Here is an 18,411-nt window from a genome sequence, read left to right as displayed (position 1 = left end):
ATGTGCAAAACACTCGCTGTTTGCAACTCTGAAGAACTGTCATGGAACTTTGATATAGATATATGTATACACTATATTAGGAGGCATCGATCTATAAATCGTTTTAAATATATTACTTATTCGATTGTGAATCAACATGAATCAAACATCTGGGTATACGAGTATGGATATACTGATTCACCCCTACAATCGTCAGCAAACCTAAACATTGTCTTGTGACAAACACTCTCTCACACACACACACACACACACTCACACACACACACTCACACACACACTCACACAAACACACACACTCACACACACGACCATACAAGTTACTTAGATACATTCGATTCGATAAGGAGACTTTTAGTAGGACTTGACATTGCTTGTGGGTTTTTCTCAAAATTTGTTTGGAGTTTTCGTTATATAAAGTCTTTTTATGGTTTACTTGCAATCATATTCATATATATATAAATATATATATATGCATGTATATGGGCTTAAATGTGTATGCATTTGTAACTTAGCTTAGTATTTGATTCAAAGTTAATTGGTTTTCATTTTCATTTTCATTTTCATTGCCATTTCCAACTTACGGATATGTTTTTGCTCTCGTTTTTTTTTTTGTTTTTTTTTTTTTTGTGGTTTATTTTTCTTTTCGTTTTGGCTCTAAAAATTGTTTGCACCCGTCCAGAGTTAAATTTGTCATGAAGGTGGTTCTTGAGTGGTTGCTGGGTGGTGGTGTCGGTGTCTACTTTTTGTTTTTGGTTTTTGGTTTGTTTGTTTGTTTTAGGTTTTGCATGTTTTGTCTATGTTTGGTGGGTGGTGGTGTGTGAGAGTTGATGTTGTGCTAAACAAGCTGAGCTCATGTCCGCTTAACGCATCGATGAACTCAAAGTGCGCGTAAACTCATTCACCATTTATGACGTACACCGGACAGAAGGCCTTGTCAGTGTTGAGGCTATGCGGCGACAGGGCCCGGCCGGGGGCCCGTTCTAATCGGCTGGCTGCGCTGCCGCCGCCCTGTTCGTCCTCGTCCAGCTGGACAGATGCAGCTCCAGCTGTGCCCGATCCATTTCCGTTGCCGTTGCCATTGCCATTGCCATTGCCGTTGCCATTTCCGTTAGTGACTCCTCCGGCTTCAGTGTCAGTGGCATTTACACCGCTGCCGCCGCTGTCTGCCTCATCAACCGTCTCGAGCTCGCCACCGGCCAGAGTTGTGGAACAGTAGCAGTAGGATAGATTTGTCTTGAGATCCTCACAGAATTGTTGCTGCTGCGCAATGCTCTGAATGCGCGAGCGGGCGAATTCTCACATATACGTCGGCTTGAGCTTGTAGGCGCGTTTCCAGATCTCGCACAGGCAGACCGTTGAGTGGAATCGATAGAATATGGCCAACGGCATCGATACATGGGTGATTATGGTCCAGGCCCACAGACCATAGAAGTTGAGCTGTATGGGATGCGATTCGGCACGTGATTTCTCCAGCGTACTTATTGCCCACATGGCCAGATTTACCACCAGCATGAACGTGACTATCTCTCGTCCGGGCTTCTTGCGCAAGTGTTCCGGACTGACCGCCTGTCGCCGACTGGCATCTAGTATGAACATGGTCTGGCAGGCGGTCTGCACGATGGAGGCCAGTGCATTTATCGGCACCAACATATCATCGCTGCGCAGTGTAAAATGTCCGGCAATAACCGTAAAGATGTTGTACAAAAATGAACCGGTCTGCGCCCCCACCAATAGGATGTCGTCCAGGGAGAAGCTGCGATACGCATCGTACTGCAGGTGCCGGATCTGTATCATGCCCAGCAGTGTGGCTATGGTCGCTGTGCCATAGATAAGCAGCTCACAGATGGTCACCTCGGTTACGGCCAGTGCAACAAATTCCGGTCGCGAGATGAGCACAAAGAATATGATTAGCGAGATGATGGTCAGCACCAGGATCAGTATACCCACAAACAGACCCTTGTGGGCGCGGGCACAGTCCACGGAGTAGTGATGAGGCGATCGTTTCATTGGGGAGCTAATCATGTCCGGTCGCTGTTGCGTTGTGCTTTGTGGACGTGAAATGCTGCGCCACATCACATAGAGGATAGCGGCACAGATCAGCGAGTACTCAATGGTGCACGGGAACAGAAAGGGCGAGGCATCCTGCACCAAAGTGCCAATGATATTGGTGCGCCGGCACTCGAAGATCTGATACGGACCCTTCAAGCCGCGTGGCACACGCAAATGTGCTGTCGGATCGTGCTGAATGACAGCGTGTCCACGCGAATGTCCTGGTATGCGATGAGAGATGCGTAGTGTGCGATTCTCCGGATTGTAAAATGTTAGAATCTCATGTTTCGTCTCCTGGATCAACACGTTCAGCCAGACAGCCAGGTTCGTGCCGATCATGTGCATCAGGCCAAAGCGAGCGATGATCTTGTAGCGATACACTTTGATCTGTTCGTTGTTCAAAAAGATGAAGTACATCTGGATAAAGATGAAGGCCATGCGCGTCGCTGGCGTCAGCGCCAGCAGCACATTGTGGCACTTGGTGTCCGGATTCAGCTCAAAGTACTGACCAAATTCCAAGCCAGAGTAGATCATGCTGCCAATGCCAAATGCTGCAACAACGACAATTGCAACCGATAACGGATGAGTGATAAATAAATGACAAATGACGGGTGATAGACAAAAAAATATCCTTGCTAATTACTCACCTACAGCTCCCATGCGCAAATAGAAGCTGCCGTAGTGATGCTGCCTACCCAGTGGCGACAGCAGCGACGGACGACGCACCTGGATGGGCGGCGGAATGCGTCGATTGGTTGACGTGCTATCAGTATCCGATTCCTCCATGCTATCCGTGGCGCTCACCTTGGTCGTTGACTTATTTGGCGACGTAGCTGCAAATGCGAAATGCGAATGGAGTCAGTCATCAATTCGCCCCATTCGCTCTCAGATCCAATAATTCACTTACCCATGGGCACTGGCAGCTTCGGACGACCCCAGAGCAGTGTGGCGTACATAAAGAGGAGGAAGATCATGCTACCAATGTACAAGTACAAATAGTACACCTAAAATATGAAGAAAACAAATAATATAATAATAGTAAAGATTATTAATAAGGGATCACAAATTAAACATAAATTTCTCTATCAAAGTGAGATTTGCGATTAAATCTAGTTCAGCAGTGATTAAAATTGCAGCTTAAGAAATAAATCACATTGCTTGTCGTTGATATTTATAACAACTCTTAAAGTTGATTACAAAATTACTCTGTTTGCCCGTGGATATTGTCAAACTAGAGTTCAAGATACAATGAACAAATGGTATAATGTCTCCGAAAGATAGGATTCATTGAGAAGACAAAATCATCTTTTAGTTAAGCCTGGATAACTTTAAAGTAATGCATACACTTGTAATATGAAAGTAGCATAAATGAAATATATTATGGAAATTAAAAATCAGTGAAGGATAGAAAAAAAACACGGATTGTTCCTATTATTGACACAGCTGTAATATTTATCTCTTTTTTAAAGCAAAATCATTTGCTTCTAAATTCAGAGATTACTTCGCCGTGAAACAATCGGACAACATAATATGGCACAGTATTTAGATATATTTTCTGGAATTAAAGATGTGCCCTTCAATGGAAAGATATTGGATCAGACTGAATATTTATCAAAATTCAGGCTGATAAAAAAAGTTTATCAGACTAAATGAAACTCGGAATTTATCAAATATTTTAGAAAGTCAAATAAAGCTGTTAAATAAATAAAATAATCATTAAATATATAACAAATATATAAAACAAATGGGGGAACTCGAACTAACCTCATAGAAGGATGGCGGTATATAGGTTGATATGACCTCAGCCATGGGAAATGCAATGCCCATAACTACAAGCAGTTTGCCGTATAGGGCCGAAAAGAGAGTGGCCAGAGCATCGCCGCTGCAAAGCGAATTTCGAAATCATTAGAGGATTAGAATGCGGAATCCGTATAAGAAGTAGTCGCTACTTACGCTTTGATGCGCGGCATTGGCGGATAGACAAAAGAGGGGCGATGGGTGCGCTTGATGGCCGGAATTACCGGATAGTTGGTCAACTGATGCGAGTGATACATGAGCGCCATCTGGCCATCGGCATGTCCAAGCTGGTGCTGGGAGCTGCTGCTGCCCGGCGATGAGGGCGTCTCTGAGCTATCGTTGCCATGGCGACCATTATCGTCATCGCCATCGCCGTCACCGCCGCCTAGTATTAGACCACTGGGTCCAGCGCTCTCGACGCCATCCTTTGTCGGCAAACTGGACTCATCGATGGTCACATGATGCTGCGAACCGGAACGTGCCGACATGCGACCCGGCGAAACGGCGGCCGTCACGTGTCCAGCCTCGCCGGACGTGGCCAGCAGCGAGCTGCTCAGCACGGGAGCAGCCAGCGGCACGGCACGTCGCCCATAGCCGGGCGAGCGTCCATCTACATCCAGAGCCGTTGCCGATGGCGAATAGCTGCTCGGCACTGTGGGCGTCGGCACGCGCACACTGTGTGTATGGTGATTCTGATGATGCGGATGCTGGAACTGATGCGGCAAGTGGTAGTGATGGTGACTGGTCGTGAAGTGGGTACGCGGCTGAGTGGTCACCACACTGGGTGGTGCTGTGGTAACGGCAACGGCAACGGCAACAGAAACGGAAACTTGCTCGGCGCCAGACAACTGTGGTGACTTCTGCTCATCCTGGTAGCTGAGCGTGGCCAGCTGTGGCTCCGGGGCGACAATGCTGCTGCTGCTGCTGCTGGAATTCGAGTTGGTGGATACAGAAGACATGGAGTGCGTGGCTGGATTAGTTGGATTGGATAACATTTGCCATGCAGTCGCAACGATGAGCGACGTCGATTCACTGATTGTGCCGCTAGTCACCAGATTTGCATGAGCCCCCCCGTTTTGTTTTTTTTTTTCTTTTTGGGCGCAGCTTGCGCAGATTTTGCAGACTCTCACAGATAGGCACAACAGTGGCTTAATTAAATAATGGGCCCACTGTTGCCATGAGGCCGCATACATGCATAAATACATTGTATATATGTATGTAGTATGTGCATCGTCGTGTTAATACACACTTAAATATGTGTGCGAGCGTAACTAAATGCCACTATATGATGTATTCATGCTGACTGCAAACATTGCCAGACGCTTCCGCCGAGGCGGCATCCACATCCACATCGACATCGACATCGACATTGTCCGACTTTCAATAATACAAAAGATACTCAAAAGTGACGGAATTGCAAGACTCAATGCTCAATGTGCATATTTGAAATGTATGTGATACATCACTCAAACATATTCATATGTACAGATCACAATTAACTATTTTCAATCTCATGTTTAAATGCTGTACAGATCATGTTCCCACTCTTGAATATGTCTCCAAAATATGAGCCCATAAATCATTTTGGTGGCCCCATCTAATTCATCTGATCTATGTCATTGTCATTGTCATTCGATGCAGAGCAGCTGCTTTCAACGGGTGCTCCCAAATTGTGCCTAATAATAGCAAAAACACGAAAAAAGAACAAAAAATCAAACAAAAAAAGTGAAAAAATAACATCTAATGAAAAACCCCCTCCATAAACAGCTGGGGCTGCCCACAGCGGCAATTGAAACTAATCGCTCTCTAGCACAAGTCCAATCTAAAAAAATTAGCATATATACATTCATGTGGAGACCTGGGGCCTGGGGTAGCGATTCAGTGTTTGGGATAGACTTAAAAGTGACGTTATCATTTATACTATCATTTATACTAATACTATTAATTGTAGCTTTTAGTTGCAAATGATCAACTTATAAATGGCAATTGGACTCCAAATTCAAAAAAAAAAAAAAAAAACACAAGCCTTAAAATATCGTAAAAATATTGATTAATTTAAAATATTTACAAAATGCTTAAATATACAAACTCGACAAATAAAAATGCACACCTCCAACTCATAATTATGTTTGCTTTTGCCTTGCTTCTTCAGTGAAGCAAATGCTTACTACAAAAGATACAAATATATGATTCATCAACCTCAAATATATATATATTTTTTTTGCATTCACACGAATCTTTTGTCCGTGCTGCATTCATATTTGCATTCACATGCATTCGGCATTCGAACTCACAGATCACTTGTGAATGCAATGAAATGCATTTACTATCGTATTTTGATTTAAATTGGAGTCTGGATTCCAGATGCTAGATTCAGTTTGAGCTTGAGTATAGGCTGACTTGCCACTCGACAGTATTGTGTGAAGAGCGCTGCGGCACTCCAATGGGTGCTCATCCTTATGGAGCAGTTCAGGTACTCGGATTGAGAGTATGAGACTTGGAAATTGCAACAAGTGTGCCAGAGCTTATAAATAACCTTGACATAGGGCGACTCTGACTCGAATGTGGTTGCAAGCCTATAACGTACTGCAAGTCGTCAATTTTTAGGGAGTCGACCTCACTGACTGATGCTTGTTGTGGTTAGTGTGAATACTGTGAATGCTGTGCATCATGCACTCAAGCGCTCTTGTAATCGCATTTCTAAAAGCGTGCTGCATACTTTATGGCGTGTCGCTCGGGGTTGTTAACCTGCCCTCAACCCAACTCAACCCAATTCAACCCATCTCAACCCAACTCAACCCAACTCATCCCGACCCAACTCGACTCGACTCGACTCGACTGTTGCATTAATGGCCGGGCGTGGCATGAGGTGTGGGACTGACGTGCAGAATAGACTCACAACAAGGGGCTGTCAGCAGATGAATTTACATAGCAAAAATATACACATTTAAGAATAGCACCCCAAACTTATCGAGACAAAGTTCAGATAACCACAACAGACGACATTTGGAAGCTATAAATTGATAGTTGTGATATTTTCTTGCTGGTTCTGTATGATTACTTATTTGATTTATATGAAATAAAATCATATATTTTTGCTCATGTTGACATGAGCTTATTAGTCACATAAACATTTGTTTATAAATGGATGGATTGCACACCACAGTTATTCGGCGCCAAAGCCATTGTTTTCGATAAGGATGCATATGCTACATAAATACTGTGAACAAAAACAAAAACATTTGCCAACAACTAATTCAAAGTACTTAGTTGGCCTTTGTTGCTTATTTCTATGGACATGTTTGCATTCACAGCGGACGCATTCGCACCGGTCTCCAGCATCGGATCTGATTATCAGACAAGGCACGCGGTGGCTTGGAAATGTCCATTATGCGAATGCATTGAAGGCATTGAATAAACGAGCTGTCATCTCCAGGAGTAGCAGCGCAGCTGTCGCTCATCCCATCACCTTCTGTTTGGACATAATAGCCTTAGCACAACATACTTTCAATTGACCTATTTTGTATTGGCTGTGACTGGACGGCGCAACTGCGTCTGTAAGCGGCGTCAGGTGACATCAGCGGAGGACAACAACCTGAAGCAGCAGCAGCAGCAGCCGCAGCGCCTCTTTGTTCCACAATTCGTTCGTGGCAAGCCAATAATGTTGACAGCTGTTGCAGTTGCTGCCACTGACACAGCACTAACTGGCGCCCACGGGCAAAATGGAGGACACAAATGTCGCATACGCCATGTGGGCCTGAATGGCTGCGCAACTTGTCAGGGTGTTGCACTGGAAACGTGATGTTTAATTAATGCAAAGTGTAAAAGCAACGCAGCCAACGCTGCTGACTCTACTCTAAAGCGAGACGCATCCATGCTGCATGCCAGCGTGATAGGGTGTGGGGAGGGTGCAATGTGCGCATTTTAGTAGGCATCCGATGAAAGCCGTGGGCAACATACAGCATACAGCATACAGCTTGCAACATGCAACATGCAGCAAGCGTCGAGTGTACGAGCTAAACTGTTTTGCTCTACTATTAAGAGCATCTAATGGAAGCAGACAGCACCCGAGAACTAGATAGCCCGTGAGACTGAGAGCCATGGCAACGCTTATGTAATTAACAAAAGTGTGCGTTTGTCTGTTACCACCAAGCCGGTTAGAGTGCTTGCCTCATCATAATGCAATCGGAGGAGACCAACGAGCGGCAGAAAACAATAACCAGCAGCTAAAACATGGCTTTCATATACTGTTCAGCAACCACTCCAGATGCACATCGAGATAACATTGTATTTAAGCAGAGCAAAACTTTAAATATCCTATTTTAATTCAATTTCAACGAAAATCCCTAATTAATCCGGCACATTGACTAATTGCCAACTGCACACAATGCGCTGCAATGAATTTCAATTTAATACCCGGCCAAAGTTATTGTTTAGTTTTAATATTGATTACTGGTTGAGAATCAAGTGAATTTCATTTATAAATTTCAAAGAGTGGGAGTAAATTGCAACTAAGCTTAGCTTTGCTTCAAATTGCATCAGATTAAATACTTTAAGCCGTGGGACTTGGCCAAGCCCAATTACAATTTTAATTGATGCTTTTAAAAAAACTGAAGGCTTTTAAAGCTGATTAGAAGACCCAAGTGCACCTTGTATCCAACTCACTTGCCACACTTTGTTGGTCTGCCTTTGATTAGTAACTCTCTCTCTGAAGCATATTGTCATATATGCAACCAGGCTCCTGCTAGGAGTCCTTTTCAGTTGTTTGGCTTCCAGAAGAAGGCCTCGTGCCTGGGAAACCATCATTTCTATTGTATAAAAACATACGTTCTACGTGCAATAAAGAATATAAATAAAAATAAATTAAATTCAATTTGTAAATTTTAATAAATGAAAACAACAAAGATCACAGAAGTCTTATTATTACTATTGTTATTGCTAATACTTATATTTGTTATATTATTTATCAGCTTTTAGAACTGCTTCTCAGAGGATTATACTTGATTTAACCTTATAGCTTTATATTTATCGGTATATTTTTGGACTCGGACAGGGCATTCGAATTGTGGTTGCGTAGAGTGAAGTCCTGCTTACCTGACTGGTTTCTTGATCGCAACTGGGACTGAGGCAATGGCCGCTGCTGCTGCCTCCGCTAGCTTGGGCGGACTGCTCACCAGTGGGGGGCTGCAGACGCGCGGCGGTGTTGTTACCCTCGGCGGACTGTGCATATGCCGCGGTGGGCTCTTGGCAAGCTCGGGCGGTGAGCTGCGCATCATTGGAGGCGATGGCATCGCCGGAGCACCCTCGCCAACGGGCGGACTCTGCACGCGCTCGGCACTGCGTTGGGATGATGACTTCAATGATGGCGCCGGGCTCCTCATCGAGATGGAGACTTGTGATTTGAGAGATGTCTGTGACTTGAGCGAAGATTGAGGCGATAGAACGGCTGCACCAGCACCAGCGGCAGCGGTGGCAGAGACAATCGAGCCTGTGCGTGAACCGGCCCGGGAGCCGGCCCTTGATCCTGCCTGGGAACCGGTCCGTGATCCTGCATGGGAGCCGGTGAGTGGGGCGTGTTGGGAGCTAGTGCGGGATCGCTGACTACCGCTGCGACTGCGGCTATCCGTCTTGGGTGAGGCGGCGTCGGAGGCCACCACGTTGCCAGATGCCATGGCTGCAATGGCGCCGCTGGTGGAGATGATGCCACCGCTGGCAATGCTGGCTGCTCTCGGCGAGCTGATGCTATCGGCTGGTTCATCGTCGTCGGCTTCGTCGTCAGCCACATTCAAAGACAGCTCATCGGTTTCCACCTTGGTTAGCTCCTCCTCATCAACGTCCAAGGAACGCGATTGCTCGGGATACTCGACATCTGCCGGTTCATCCTCAAGTCCGGCCGGTGGCGGTGGTATGAAGCCGCGTCCCAGACTGTCATCATCTAGCTCTGCAAAGTGCTCCGGCGGTGGTGCAATAATTGAGGATGCCGAGTAACCATTACTAGGCGGTGTGGTAATCGTAGTCGACTCATCCTCATTGTCCAGTGATCTGCTGTACTCCTCTGCGGCCATCTGCTGACCACCACTCATGGGCAGCGGATCCAACTCTAGCTCTGGCTCTGGCTCTGGCTCTAGCTCGGGCTCTTTCTGCTCAGGCTCTAGTTCTGATTCCGGTTGCTGCTTGGGAATGGCTTGCGCTGAAATTGGCTGTGACTCATCTTCGCTTTCAGATGAAGGAGTCTTGGGTGGTGCCTTGCTAGCATGCTGCGCCGGCGGTGACATCATGTGGCTGATTTTCATTACAGGCTTTGGCGGCGGCGACGGCGGAGGCGATGGCGATGTCGATGGCGATTTGGTCAGCGGAGGCGTTACAGTTCCCTGCACATATGACAGATTCGAGGGCAATGGAGGCAGCGGTGGTGGTGGTGATGACTTATCCTCATCCTCGTCCTCATCATCGTCATCATCATTATCAACATCGGCTTCAGCGCCATCCTCCTCCTGGTGCACAGGTAGCGGCGGTGGTTGAACGACCGCCTCCTCGGCATCGTCTGTTTCCTCACCATCGTCGTCGTCGGTGCGTAGTCCAGCATCATCGCGGGGCGACAATGGTGGAGGTGGTATCAGCTCCAACTCGAGCACCGAACTGGAACTGGGCGAACCGGGTGGCGAGCTGCCCTCCATGCTGAGTTGCTGCTGCGGCGGTGGCGTTGGTGTTGGTGGCATATCCTCCGTCTCTGTCAGCGTCGGCAGCGGCTGGCCAAGCAGACCGGGTGGTGGCGGTGGTGGTGCCACCAGCAGCAGCATCTCCTCGCTCAGCGATACTGTAGGCAGCGGCGGCGGCAGTGGCAACGGTGGTGGCAGCACTTGAACGCCCGATCCCGATGCGAGTGCAGCATCCAGATTTGTATTGCTATTGTCCACATCCTCGATGTCCGAATCGATGCCCTGGGCAAAGTCCATGTAGAAATTGTCGCGCGAATCGCTGGAGCCGCGTCGCAGTTTCAGCGACAGCGATAGATCCGGTGAACTATCCATGCTGTGCTCTGTCCTCTATCCCTTTTACTACGTCTCGGTTTCTCTCACTCTCACTCGCTCTCTTTCTCTCTCTCTCTCTCGCTCTCTGTCTCTCTCGGTATCTGTGTCTTCCTTTCTGGATTGACTAAAATTCCTTTACTCGAATTGCTGTTTTTATTTATTTTTGATTTATTTTGTTGTCTTTTGTTATTGTTTCTGCAGTTGAGCGCTTTTCACTTTATTGCGTCTACGCACATTTTGTGTATCCTGTGTATCCCTAGAAATGCACAAGTCACAGCTAAGCACACACACACGCACTCACACACACACGCACACGCATTCGCATACGCATGCCGGAAAAGTCATCTACAACTTCTTGGTGTGTGTGTGTGTGTGTGAGTTTCGGGACGGGGCGGGGTGGTGTGGGGCGTGGCAATTGCATTTACTGCGAATTTCGCTTTTTACGCAACGAATCCTTTGTGCGTGCATGTGTGTGTGTGTGTGTGAGAAAGTGCGTAATATGAAATACGCAACAAGAGCAACCACCGAACGAAAAAACAAACAGTTCAAACAGCAAAATTTCCTTGTTGTTTGTTTGTTGGTTTTCGCTGGTTTGTTGCGCAGTTGTTGTTGACTTACTGACCAAATACACACACACACATACACACACAAGGAGAGACAACCACAGAGGCCGTTTACCGTTAGGCGGCAACTGCGGCTTTGAAATGCTAACGAACTCAACAACAACTTTATGTACATAAAAATGCCGAAGACGATGTTGTCCCTACAAGGAAACCAATATGTGTATATATTTTCTGTGTGTGTGTGTGTTTTTGTAGGGCAGGAATTGGGCTGTTTGTATATGTTAGTTTTGCACAGGAAAAGTGCTCAAGGCATAGCTTAAGCACACGCCCCACTCATAAGGAAACGTGATAGTACCGTTATTCGATATCAACAAAGTGTATTTCCTTAAGTTTTCATTGTTTTTTGGTTTATTTTCTTTCTGTGTGGGCGTTTTTTATTTATTTATTTTTATTTTTTGGTACTTTATGTTGTATTGCAATTAGTGTTACACATTTACGTTTCGGTTCGGTTCGTTTCGCTACGTTTCGGTTTCGGTTCGGTCCGGACTTTTTGGGGGCACACGGAGTGCGCGCCTGACGCTGGGATTTTTTGGATTCCTGCTGCGGCGGCACTTAATACTAGAATGAATCGTCGTCAGTGCGAGACAAAGCTGCGCCATTGCCGTTGTCATCAGAGCAGCCTCTCAGCCTCTCCAACTTTCCGACTCTCAGTCAGCCACAGCAGCAGCAGAGTCAGATCCACCGCCGAACCCGCAGGCAGAGAGAGAGAGAGAGAGAGAGAGAGAGCGTGACAATTGAGAGCAGAGAGCAATTGAGAGAAAGGAAGCGAGAGAAAGAGAAAATGCAAGCAGCTGTATACAATGGATGTTGGCCATACGAGTGGAGTGATGAATGAATATTATTGTTATGTATACACAAAATACGAGCATCCATATGAGCGGCCCACTGTGCGACCGACTGTGTCTCTTTACCTTTCTTGAGGGAGCATGTGGAAAGCGGGCGCTGCGTAGTGACGCCTCAATTGAGAGTATACGTTGCAAGAGAAGTGAGCAGCTCAGCGAAAACAATTGCAGCTTGCTGATTGCGGATGTGCGCACGCCTTTATATCCGTGCAAAATGTGCTGGAATTTCGCAAAATTTTTTGGGTGGTAGCGGAGAGTTAATCGTAAAACAAAACGTAAGGTTCAGAACCCCTGCAGCTCATATATTGCATTTGATTGTTGGCAGTAAAACCACACATAAATATTCTAAAATATTCTGAAATATTCATATATCATTAGTTCACGTTGACTGTTTAAGCATATAAATCAAAATGCGCGGCAAACTAAAAATGTTGCCTATCGATATGTCTTAACGATATTTTTCAGTGTTCGGTTACATTTTTTCCTAACGCCTAACAGGCGATATATTGCAACGCTTGTGCTTAATCGATGACTTCATTTTTGAGCATATATCGTGTAGATAAGCGATTTTTTTTTCATATTAATTCAGTACATTTATTAAGTAGCCATATCACAGTGGCTCGAGCATGATATATATATATATATATATACTAAATATCGTTACTAAGGATTTGGTATCATTAATATCGATATGAGATGTGCCACCACTATCGTCGATAAGATTGCTACACTTCTGGATTGACAAAACTCCAGAAAATTAGATGAAAATTAAATCAATTACAAATTTTTAAGTGTATCAAATTGAATCGATGTTTGGGTGTCGCTACTTAAATTGCAATCGAGTGGAAGCACAATGAGCTCGCGCGGAACGAGCGCCGGACCCACGCTCAATTTTAAAGCAGTGCTGCTGGGCGAAGGTGAGTAAAGCTCCAATCGCAATTGAGATGGCTTTTGTCGTTTGGTGTCTTTGTTTTTGATATGCAATGCGCTGCGCACTTGCAGGTTGTGTGGGCAAAACTTCGCTGGTGCTGCGCTACATAGAAGATAAGTTCAACACACATCACTTAAGTACGTTGCAGGCGTCTTTCGTGACCAAAAAGGTGACGCTGCCTGATGAGCGACGTGCACTGCTCAACATTTGGGATACGGCCGGGCAGGAGCGCTTTCATGCACTGGGCCCCATCTACTATCGGGGATCGGATGGGGCACTGCTGGTCTACGACATCACCGATCAGGACTCATTTCAAAAGGTCAAGTCGTGGGTGCGCGAACTTAAGCAGATGCGTGGCAGCGAAATTGCGCTGGTCATCGTGGGCAACAAGACTGATCTTGAGGAGCAGCGTGCCATTAGCTATGAGACGGCACTGCTCTATGCGCAGACAGTGGGCGCACAGTACGTGGAGACATCCGCCAAGGAAAATGAGGGAGTCCATGACCTCTTCGAGCTGCTTACCCAACTAATGGTGGAGCACCATGGAAGCAAACAGCAGAACGATACCAATGCACTGCGCCTGCAGAACACCGGACTAGCGCCAAATGCCGGCGCCATCAGCATCTCGGACGACACTGATGCGGATCAGGAGAGTGGCTCTGCTTCCTCACCAAATCGCTCCTGCTGTGGCATCTAGGCTGCTAGGCAGTCGTCTATTGTGATAATACATATGTACTAGTAGATCTATAATCGATGTGTATTTGTATATAATACGTAAATTTATGTATCCCCCATACCATGTCGTACTAATCTGCAGGCATGCGTATGCGATTCAGTTACCAGTTAAACCGTTTTGCATTGCTAACCCCATTCCCCCCCCCCCCCCCTCCCCTCACAAGAGCGTTCTAGTATTTTATTTGTATCCACATTTTGGTTTTGTTCACTCTTGTGCAACTTTTCGAGTCACTCTTGTTTGTTTACCCTTTTTTGGCAATCGTTAATTAAAGTTTTTGTATACGTCAGTCTAATCACCTGTGAGTTTTGTGACTATCTTAAGACCGCACGCACATTAATTCTGCATGTATCAATGCGGACGGGGCGGGACTTATGTGGAACGATAAGCGAGGTGAATAGGTCTCTATCGCACGCAATTACAATGAAATTATGATAAATGTTAATGCTTAGACGATTTGTCACAAAGCACCGCAAAGTCTAAACAGTGTAGGCAAATTTAGTTTCAGTGATATTAACTTGTTATTCCTCTTATTGTACCAATATTATAAGTGTGGGTTCTCTTATACGAACATTAAACTAATGAGTATATAAATAACATCCAAATTAATTCTTTTTTCTTCAACTTAGTTTAGTACTAAACTGATTTCAAAGAAAAGAAAAACTCTTGAATTAATATATATGTTTATAAGATTCAAATTAGCGATATTTCTTTAAAATTAGTTTAATAATAAACTTATTATTAAAGAAAAAAGAAAAGGTGCTATTTATAGAAGCTTTCCTTGAAAACTATAATTACATTTTTGCTTTCAAATTAAATGCAAAAAGGACAGGTGCAAATGACTCGAACAATTTCTCCTGTCGCGTTAGATCAACTGAAGCTTCATTGGAGGAAAATTGTAGAAAATTGTACACAAATTTCTAGATAAAAGTCTGGACATAGTGTGTCAGGAAATCAGTCAACTAAAATGACACCAATCATTAGTTTTATTCATTATTAATTATACATCACACAATTTAATTAGAAATATTGGGGCTTGAAAATGATTTCGTTACTAAATTACTATCTCTAGTACAGATAATTTTTTTTTAGTTTCAAATATATCAATATATTTTTCTATCGCCAGCTCGACTGACATAGATTAATATGGACTTATCAGCTTTCGTCATCGCATATAGTGACATTTTACATGTTTACACCTAAATATACACATACCTTGCCTAGCCCATTAGGCGTAAAAGAATATAACCATTGCGGCGTTTAAGCAATCGCAATTAGTACATGACGCTAAAGAGGCGGAGCGCAGCTAGGCGAGCTACGGCAACTGTTTCTCGTAATCAGTATAAATCAATCGGGCCAGGGTTTATTATCTAACAACCATATGGCAATTGTCGATGGCCGTTCGAGCTGGTTGGTTGGGCCAACAAATTGGGACGTCGAGCGTAGAATGCGCCTCCTATCGCGACGGACGTTAGCGTTGCTGCTCCTGTTGCTCTGTGTGATCCTAATCGTTTTCCAGAAGCTTAAGAGTTCACCACTGCTGAATCAGTATGGCATATTGCGACAGTATTTAGTTAGCAATCCAGCGAAGCAGTCAGCGACGCGTAGCATTCTGATCTGGAGCAGCTTTTTTGGTGATGAGCGCTGGAAGCTGCCGTTTGATACGTTGGGACCACAGCAATTTCGCGATGATCTCCATTGTCCCGTCTATCAGTGCGAGCTGAGCAATCGCCATGACTACCTGCCCAGCCTTGAGCTCTATGACGCCATCGTTTTTCATATGGCAGAGCCATTCCCGCTGACAGCGGCGTTCCCGCTTCATCGTAGCCCCCACCAGACGTATGTATTCGCATTGTTGGAGCCACCAGGGGAGACGAAGCATCGCCTAAGCGATGAGCAGAATTTTTACAATCTGACGATGAGCTATCGCCTGGACTCGGACATTGTGTGGCCCTATGCCCAGCTGCTCGATGCACAAACTGGCGCAGTTGTGGCGCCCAATTCCCATCCATATTGGCGTCAGCCGCCAGCTATTGGCAGCTGGAATGACAGCACTGTGCGGCGTTTGTGGCAGACAAAGAAGCGTATGGCCGCCTGGTTCGTTTCGCACTGTCCGACGCTGTCGCAGCGAGAGAAGCTAGCTGCTGCACTGCAGCATCACATCGAACTGGACATCTATGGCAGCTGCGGCACACTCCAGTGAGTATATCGAAGTGTTCAGCCTGATCAGAAAGTTGGACTAATCCCGTTGTGCTTCCAGATGCTCTCGTGGCGATCCGCGCTGCGATGAAATGTTGGATACGGATTACATGTTCTATTTGGCCTTTGAGAACTCCCTATGCGTGGACTATGTCACGGAAAAGCTATATGGTGCTCTGCGGCGTCACATTGTGCCCGTCGTGTTTGGCGGTGCCAACTATACTCGCTTTCTGCCCCCCCATTCCTACATCGATGCGGAACACTTTGAAAGCGTGGAGAAACTGGCGGAACATATGCGTTATGTTGCCAGCAATGTCGAGGAATATATGAGCTACTTCTGGTGGCGTCAACACTACAAGCTGGCCGATAGGTCGCCGTTCTGTGAGCTCTGTGAGCAGCTCCACAGTACCAGGTTGACGCACAAGACACAGTTCTATGGTGACATCCAGGATTGGTGGTTCAACAGTTGTCGCCTCGTTCCTCACATTCACTTCTGAGGAGAGCAGCAATAGTCGCCGCATGAGACTGAAAGGGATGCACCCACTGCGGCTGCAACGGGTGCAAGTGAGTCGACAACAGGAAAGGATAGCAATATACTGCAAGACTCTGATTCGATTTTAATTATACGGACGGAATGTACTGGATTTGGTACGCCCGTACATTAAGTTGCTAGCTTAATAAATGTAGTTTTTATTTACGTATCACATGAAACCACAACAAATTGTTTGGTATGTGCAAAGTGTGTAAATATTTAAGCGTAGATAACAAACATGTCTACAAATGTACACTTAACGCATGTTTACTTAACGCACTCGAATGAACAGGCAAGTAATGTGGTTCTTTTGGTTGGATTTATTTAAACAGGTGACTAATGAAACTGTGCACCTCTGAATTCTTTATCGATGTTGTTCTTTTTCGACGGTCAGTAATACATGATGATAAGATTAAAGTAACGTGGTTGGAGAACAGTACAGTCGGTCTTCTCTAAAGTGAACCTTAATCTCTCGGAACATATTAAGCTGCAGAGCGTTTTACATGTATCAAAAACATTTCAAACACTAACACAATGAAAATATACAATCCATAAAATAAATGAAACAGTGAGTGCTGATCTTAAACTTATATGAAATATAACTAAGTATATGTGTTTCAATATGTATCGGAAAAATATAGCTTACAGCAGAGATCACAGTACAGTATATACTACATTAACGTACAATATTCTTCAATTATTACAATTACAGTCGAACTTTTCTCGAACTGCACTGTAATCAATTTAATTTTCGCATTATGGACTGCATATCATTTGTTGAAAAACAAATAAATTTCATTGATTCGAAAAATACCCACAAAATATTTGATTAGAATTTAGCATAATAATAGCACTCATCAATCAATTACATTTCAACTGTCATTCTGTTCGACGAGGGCTGCACAACGCGTATTCAGGGACACTGAGAAAAAAACATATTACTCACGAGTCACGCGCAGGCGCCAAAGCAAATGTCAAGTGTCAGAACTGATGAAAGCGACAACAATGACAGGACTTGTTTTGTTTTTTTTTTTTCTGTTTTTTTCTGTTTTATTTTTCTTTTTGTCTCAGCTGCAACCCTCTCTTTGAAGCGCTCTCCCATCACGCTCTGGCACAATGTTGTTGTTCCAGAAATGAGCTTATGCCATCGGGCTTGTCATATTACAGCTTTCTGGCACAGCACCGGCCTGCAGGAGCCCCCCTCCCCCCAACAGGACATCGAGGCAGCAGAGCAGAGTAGCTAGCTAACGACGTCAGCTGTGTGTGTGCACGTGCTCTCGTGTATGTATATGTGAAAAAGTTTTACTGTGCGCGCTATTCGTGGAGCTTTTTTGCGGTAAGCTTTTGAAGGATACCGCTGTGTGTTTCGCAAAAAGCACTTCCTATGATTTTTCGTGGCATTTTCAGTCATTCTGTGCTAGATTTCCCGATAGTTCAAATCAGAGGTAACAAAGAAGAAAAGAAAGCATTCAATAATAATATAAATAAAATCCCACAAAAAGAACCGAACCAATGCCAAAAACAACAACAAAAAAAACATTAAAATTAAATATGTAAAAAAAATAAACGTTTTCCTTAACTTTGAGAGCAGCAACATTCGCAATTGCTTTTTTTTTTGAATTGTTCTTTGAAAGTGCAAAAGAGTGAGACGTAAGTTGCATAATTTTCAAAACG

General features: G+C 44.8%; 3 protein-coding genes across 3 annotated transcripts; 2 read left to right on the top strand and 1 right to left on the bottom strand.

The window, feature by feature from the left end:
* Positions 1-838: 838 nt before the first annotated feature.
* LOC6565202 (proton channel OtopLc) lies at positions 839-12,018 on the bottom strand. Its single transcript, XM_032738359.1, has 7 exons — positions 11,938-12,018; positions 8,941-11,133; positions 4,003-4,770; positions 3,814-3,931; positions 2,957-3,053; positions 2,697-2,882; positions 839-2,600 (listed from the first exon to the last, which is right to left on the bottom strand). The coding sequence occupies exons 2-7, from the start codon at positions 10,875-10,877 to the stop codon at positions 1,297-1,299; spliced, it is 4,410 nt and encodes a 1,469-aa protein (XP_032594250.2). The 5' UTR covers positions 10,878-11,133; positions 11,938-12,018; the 3' UTR covers positions 839-1,296.
* Positions 12,019-13,053: 1,035 nt separating this feature from the next.
* On the top strand, positions 13,054-14,605 carry LOC6565205 (ras-related protein Rab-21). The gene is made up of 2 exons (XM_001991765.3): positions 13,054-13,259; positions 13,345-14,605. Exons 1-2 carry the CDS (start codon positions 13,196-13,198, stop codon positions 13,968-13,970), a joined length of 690 nt encoding a protein of 229 aa, XP_001991801.1. The 5' UTR covers positions 13,054-13,195; the 3' UTR covers positions 13,971-14,605.
* Positions 14,606-15,257: 652 nt separating this feature from the next.
* LOC6565206 (alpha-(1,3)-fucosyltransferase C) lies at positions 15,258-16,916 on the top strand. Its single transcript, XM_001991766.2, has 2 exons — positions 15,258-16,205; positions 16,267-16,916. Exons 1-2 carry the CDS (start codon positions 15,388-15,390, stop codon positions 16,700-16,702), a joined length of 1,254 nt encoding a protein of 417 aa, XP_001991802.2. The 5' UTR covers positions 15,258-15,387; the 3' UTR covers positions 16,703-16,916.
* The last annotated feature ends 1,495 nt before the right edge of the window (positions 16,917-18,411 follow it).

The sequence above is a fragment of the Drosophila grimshawi genome, unplaced genomic scaffold (assembly GCF_018153295.1).
Source record: "Drosophila grimshawi isolate 15287-2541.00 unplaced genomic scaffold, ASM1815329v1 contig_848, whole genome shotgun sequence".
Taxonomy (NCBI): domain Eukaryota; kingdom Metazoa; phylum Arthropoda; class Insecta; order Diptera; family Drosophilidae; genus Drosophila; species Drosophila grimshawi.
The sequence above is the reverse complement of the archived record's forward strand: the minus strand, read 5'-3'. Positions and strand labels throughout refer to the sequence as shown.

What these genes read in the sequence shown, in the direction of transcription:
- LOC6565202 (XM_032738359.1), bottom strand. Translation starts at nt 10,877, where the DNA reads ATGGATAGTTCACCGGATCTATCGCTGTCGCTGAAACTGCGACGCGGC. An exon ending in GCGATCAAGAAACCAGTCAG is followed by an intron (nt 4,771 to 8,940) that starts GTAAGCAGGACT and finishes GAATTCCAGCAG; the next exon opens with CAGCAGCAGCAGCATTGTCG. An exon ending in TTTGCGCATGGGAGCTGTAG is followed by an intron (nt 2,601 to 2,696) that starts GTGAGTAATTAG and finishes TCGTTGTTGCAG; the next exon opens with CATTTGGCATTGGCAGCATG.
- LOC6565205 (XM_001991765.3), top strand. Translation starts at nt 13,196, where the DNA reads ATGAGCTCGCGCGGAACGAGCGCCGGACCCACGCTCAATTTTAAAGCA. An exon ending in AGCAGTGCTGCTGGGCGAAG is followed by an intron (nt 13,260 to 13,344) that starts GTGAGTAAAGCT and finishes GCGCACTTGCAG; the next exon opens with GTTGTGTGGGCAAAACTTCG.
- LOC6565206 (XM_001991766.2), top strand. Translation starts at nt 15,388, where the DNA reads ATGGCAATTGTCGATGGCCGTTCGAGCTGGTTGGTTGGGCCAACAAAT. An exon ending in GGCAGCTGCGGCACACTCCA is followed by an intron (nt 16,206 to 16,266) that starts GTGAGTATATCG and finishes TTGTGCTTCCAG; the next exon opens with ATGCTCTCGTGGCGATCCGC.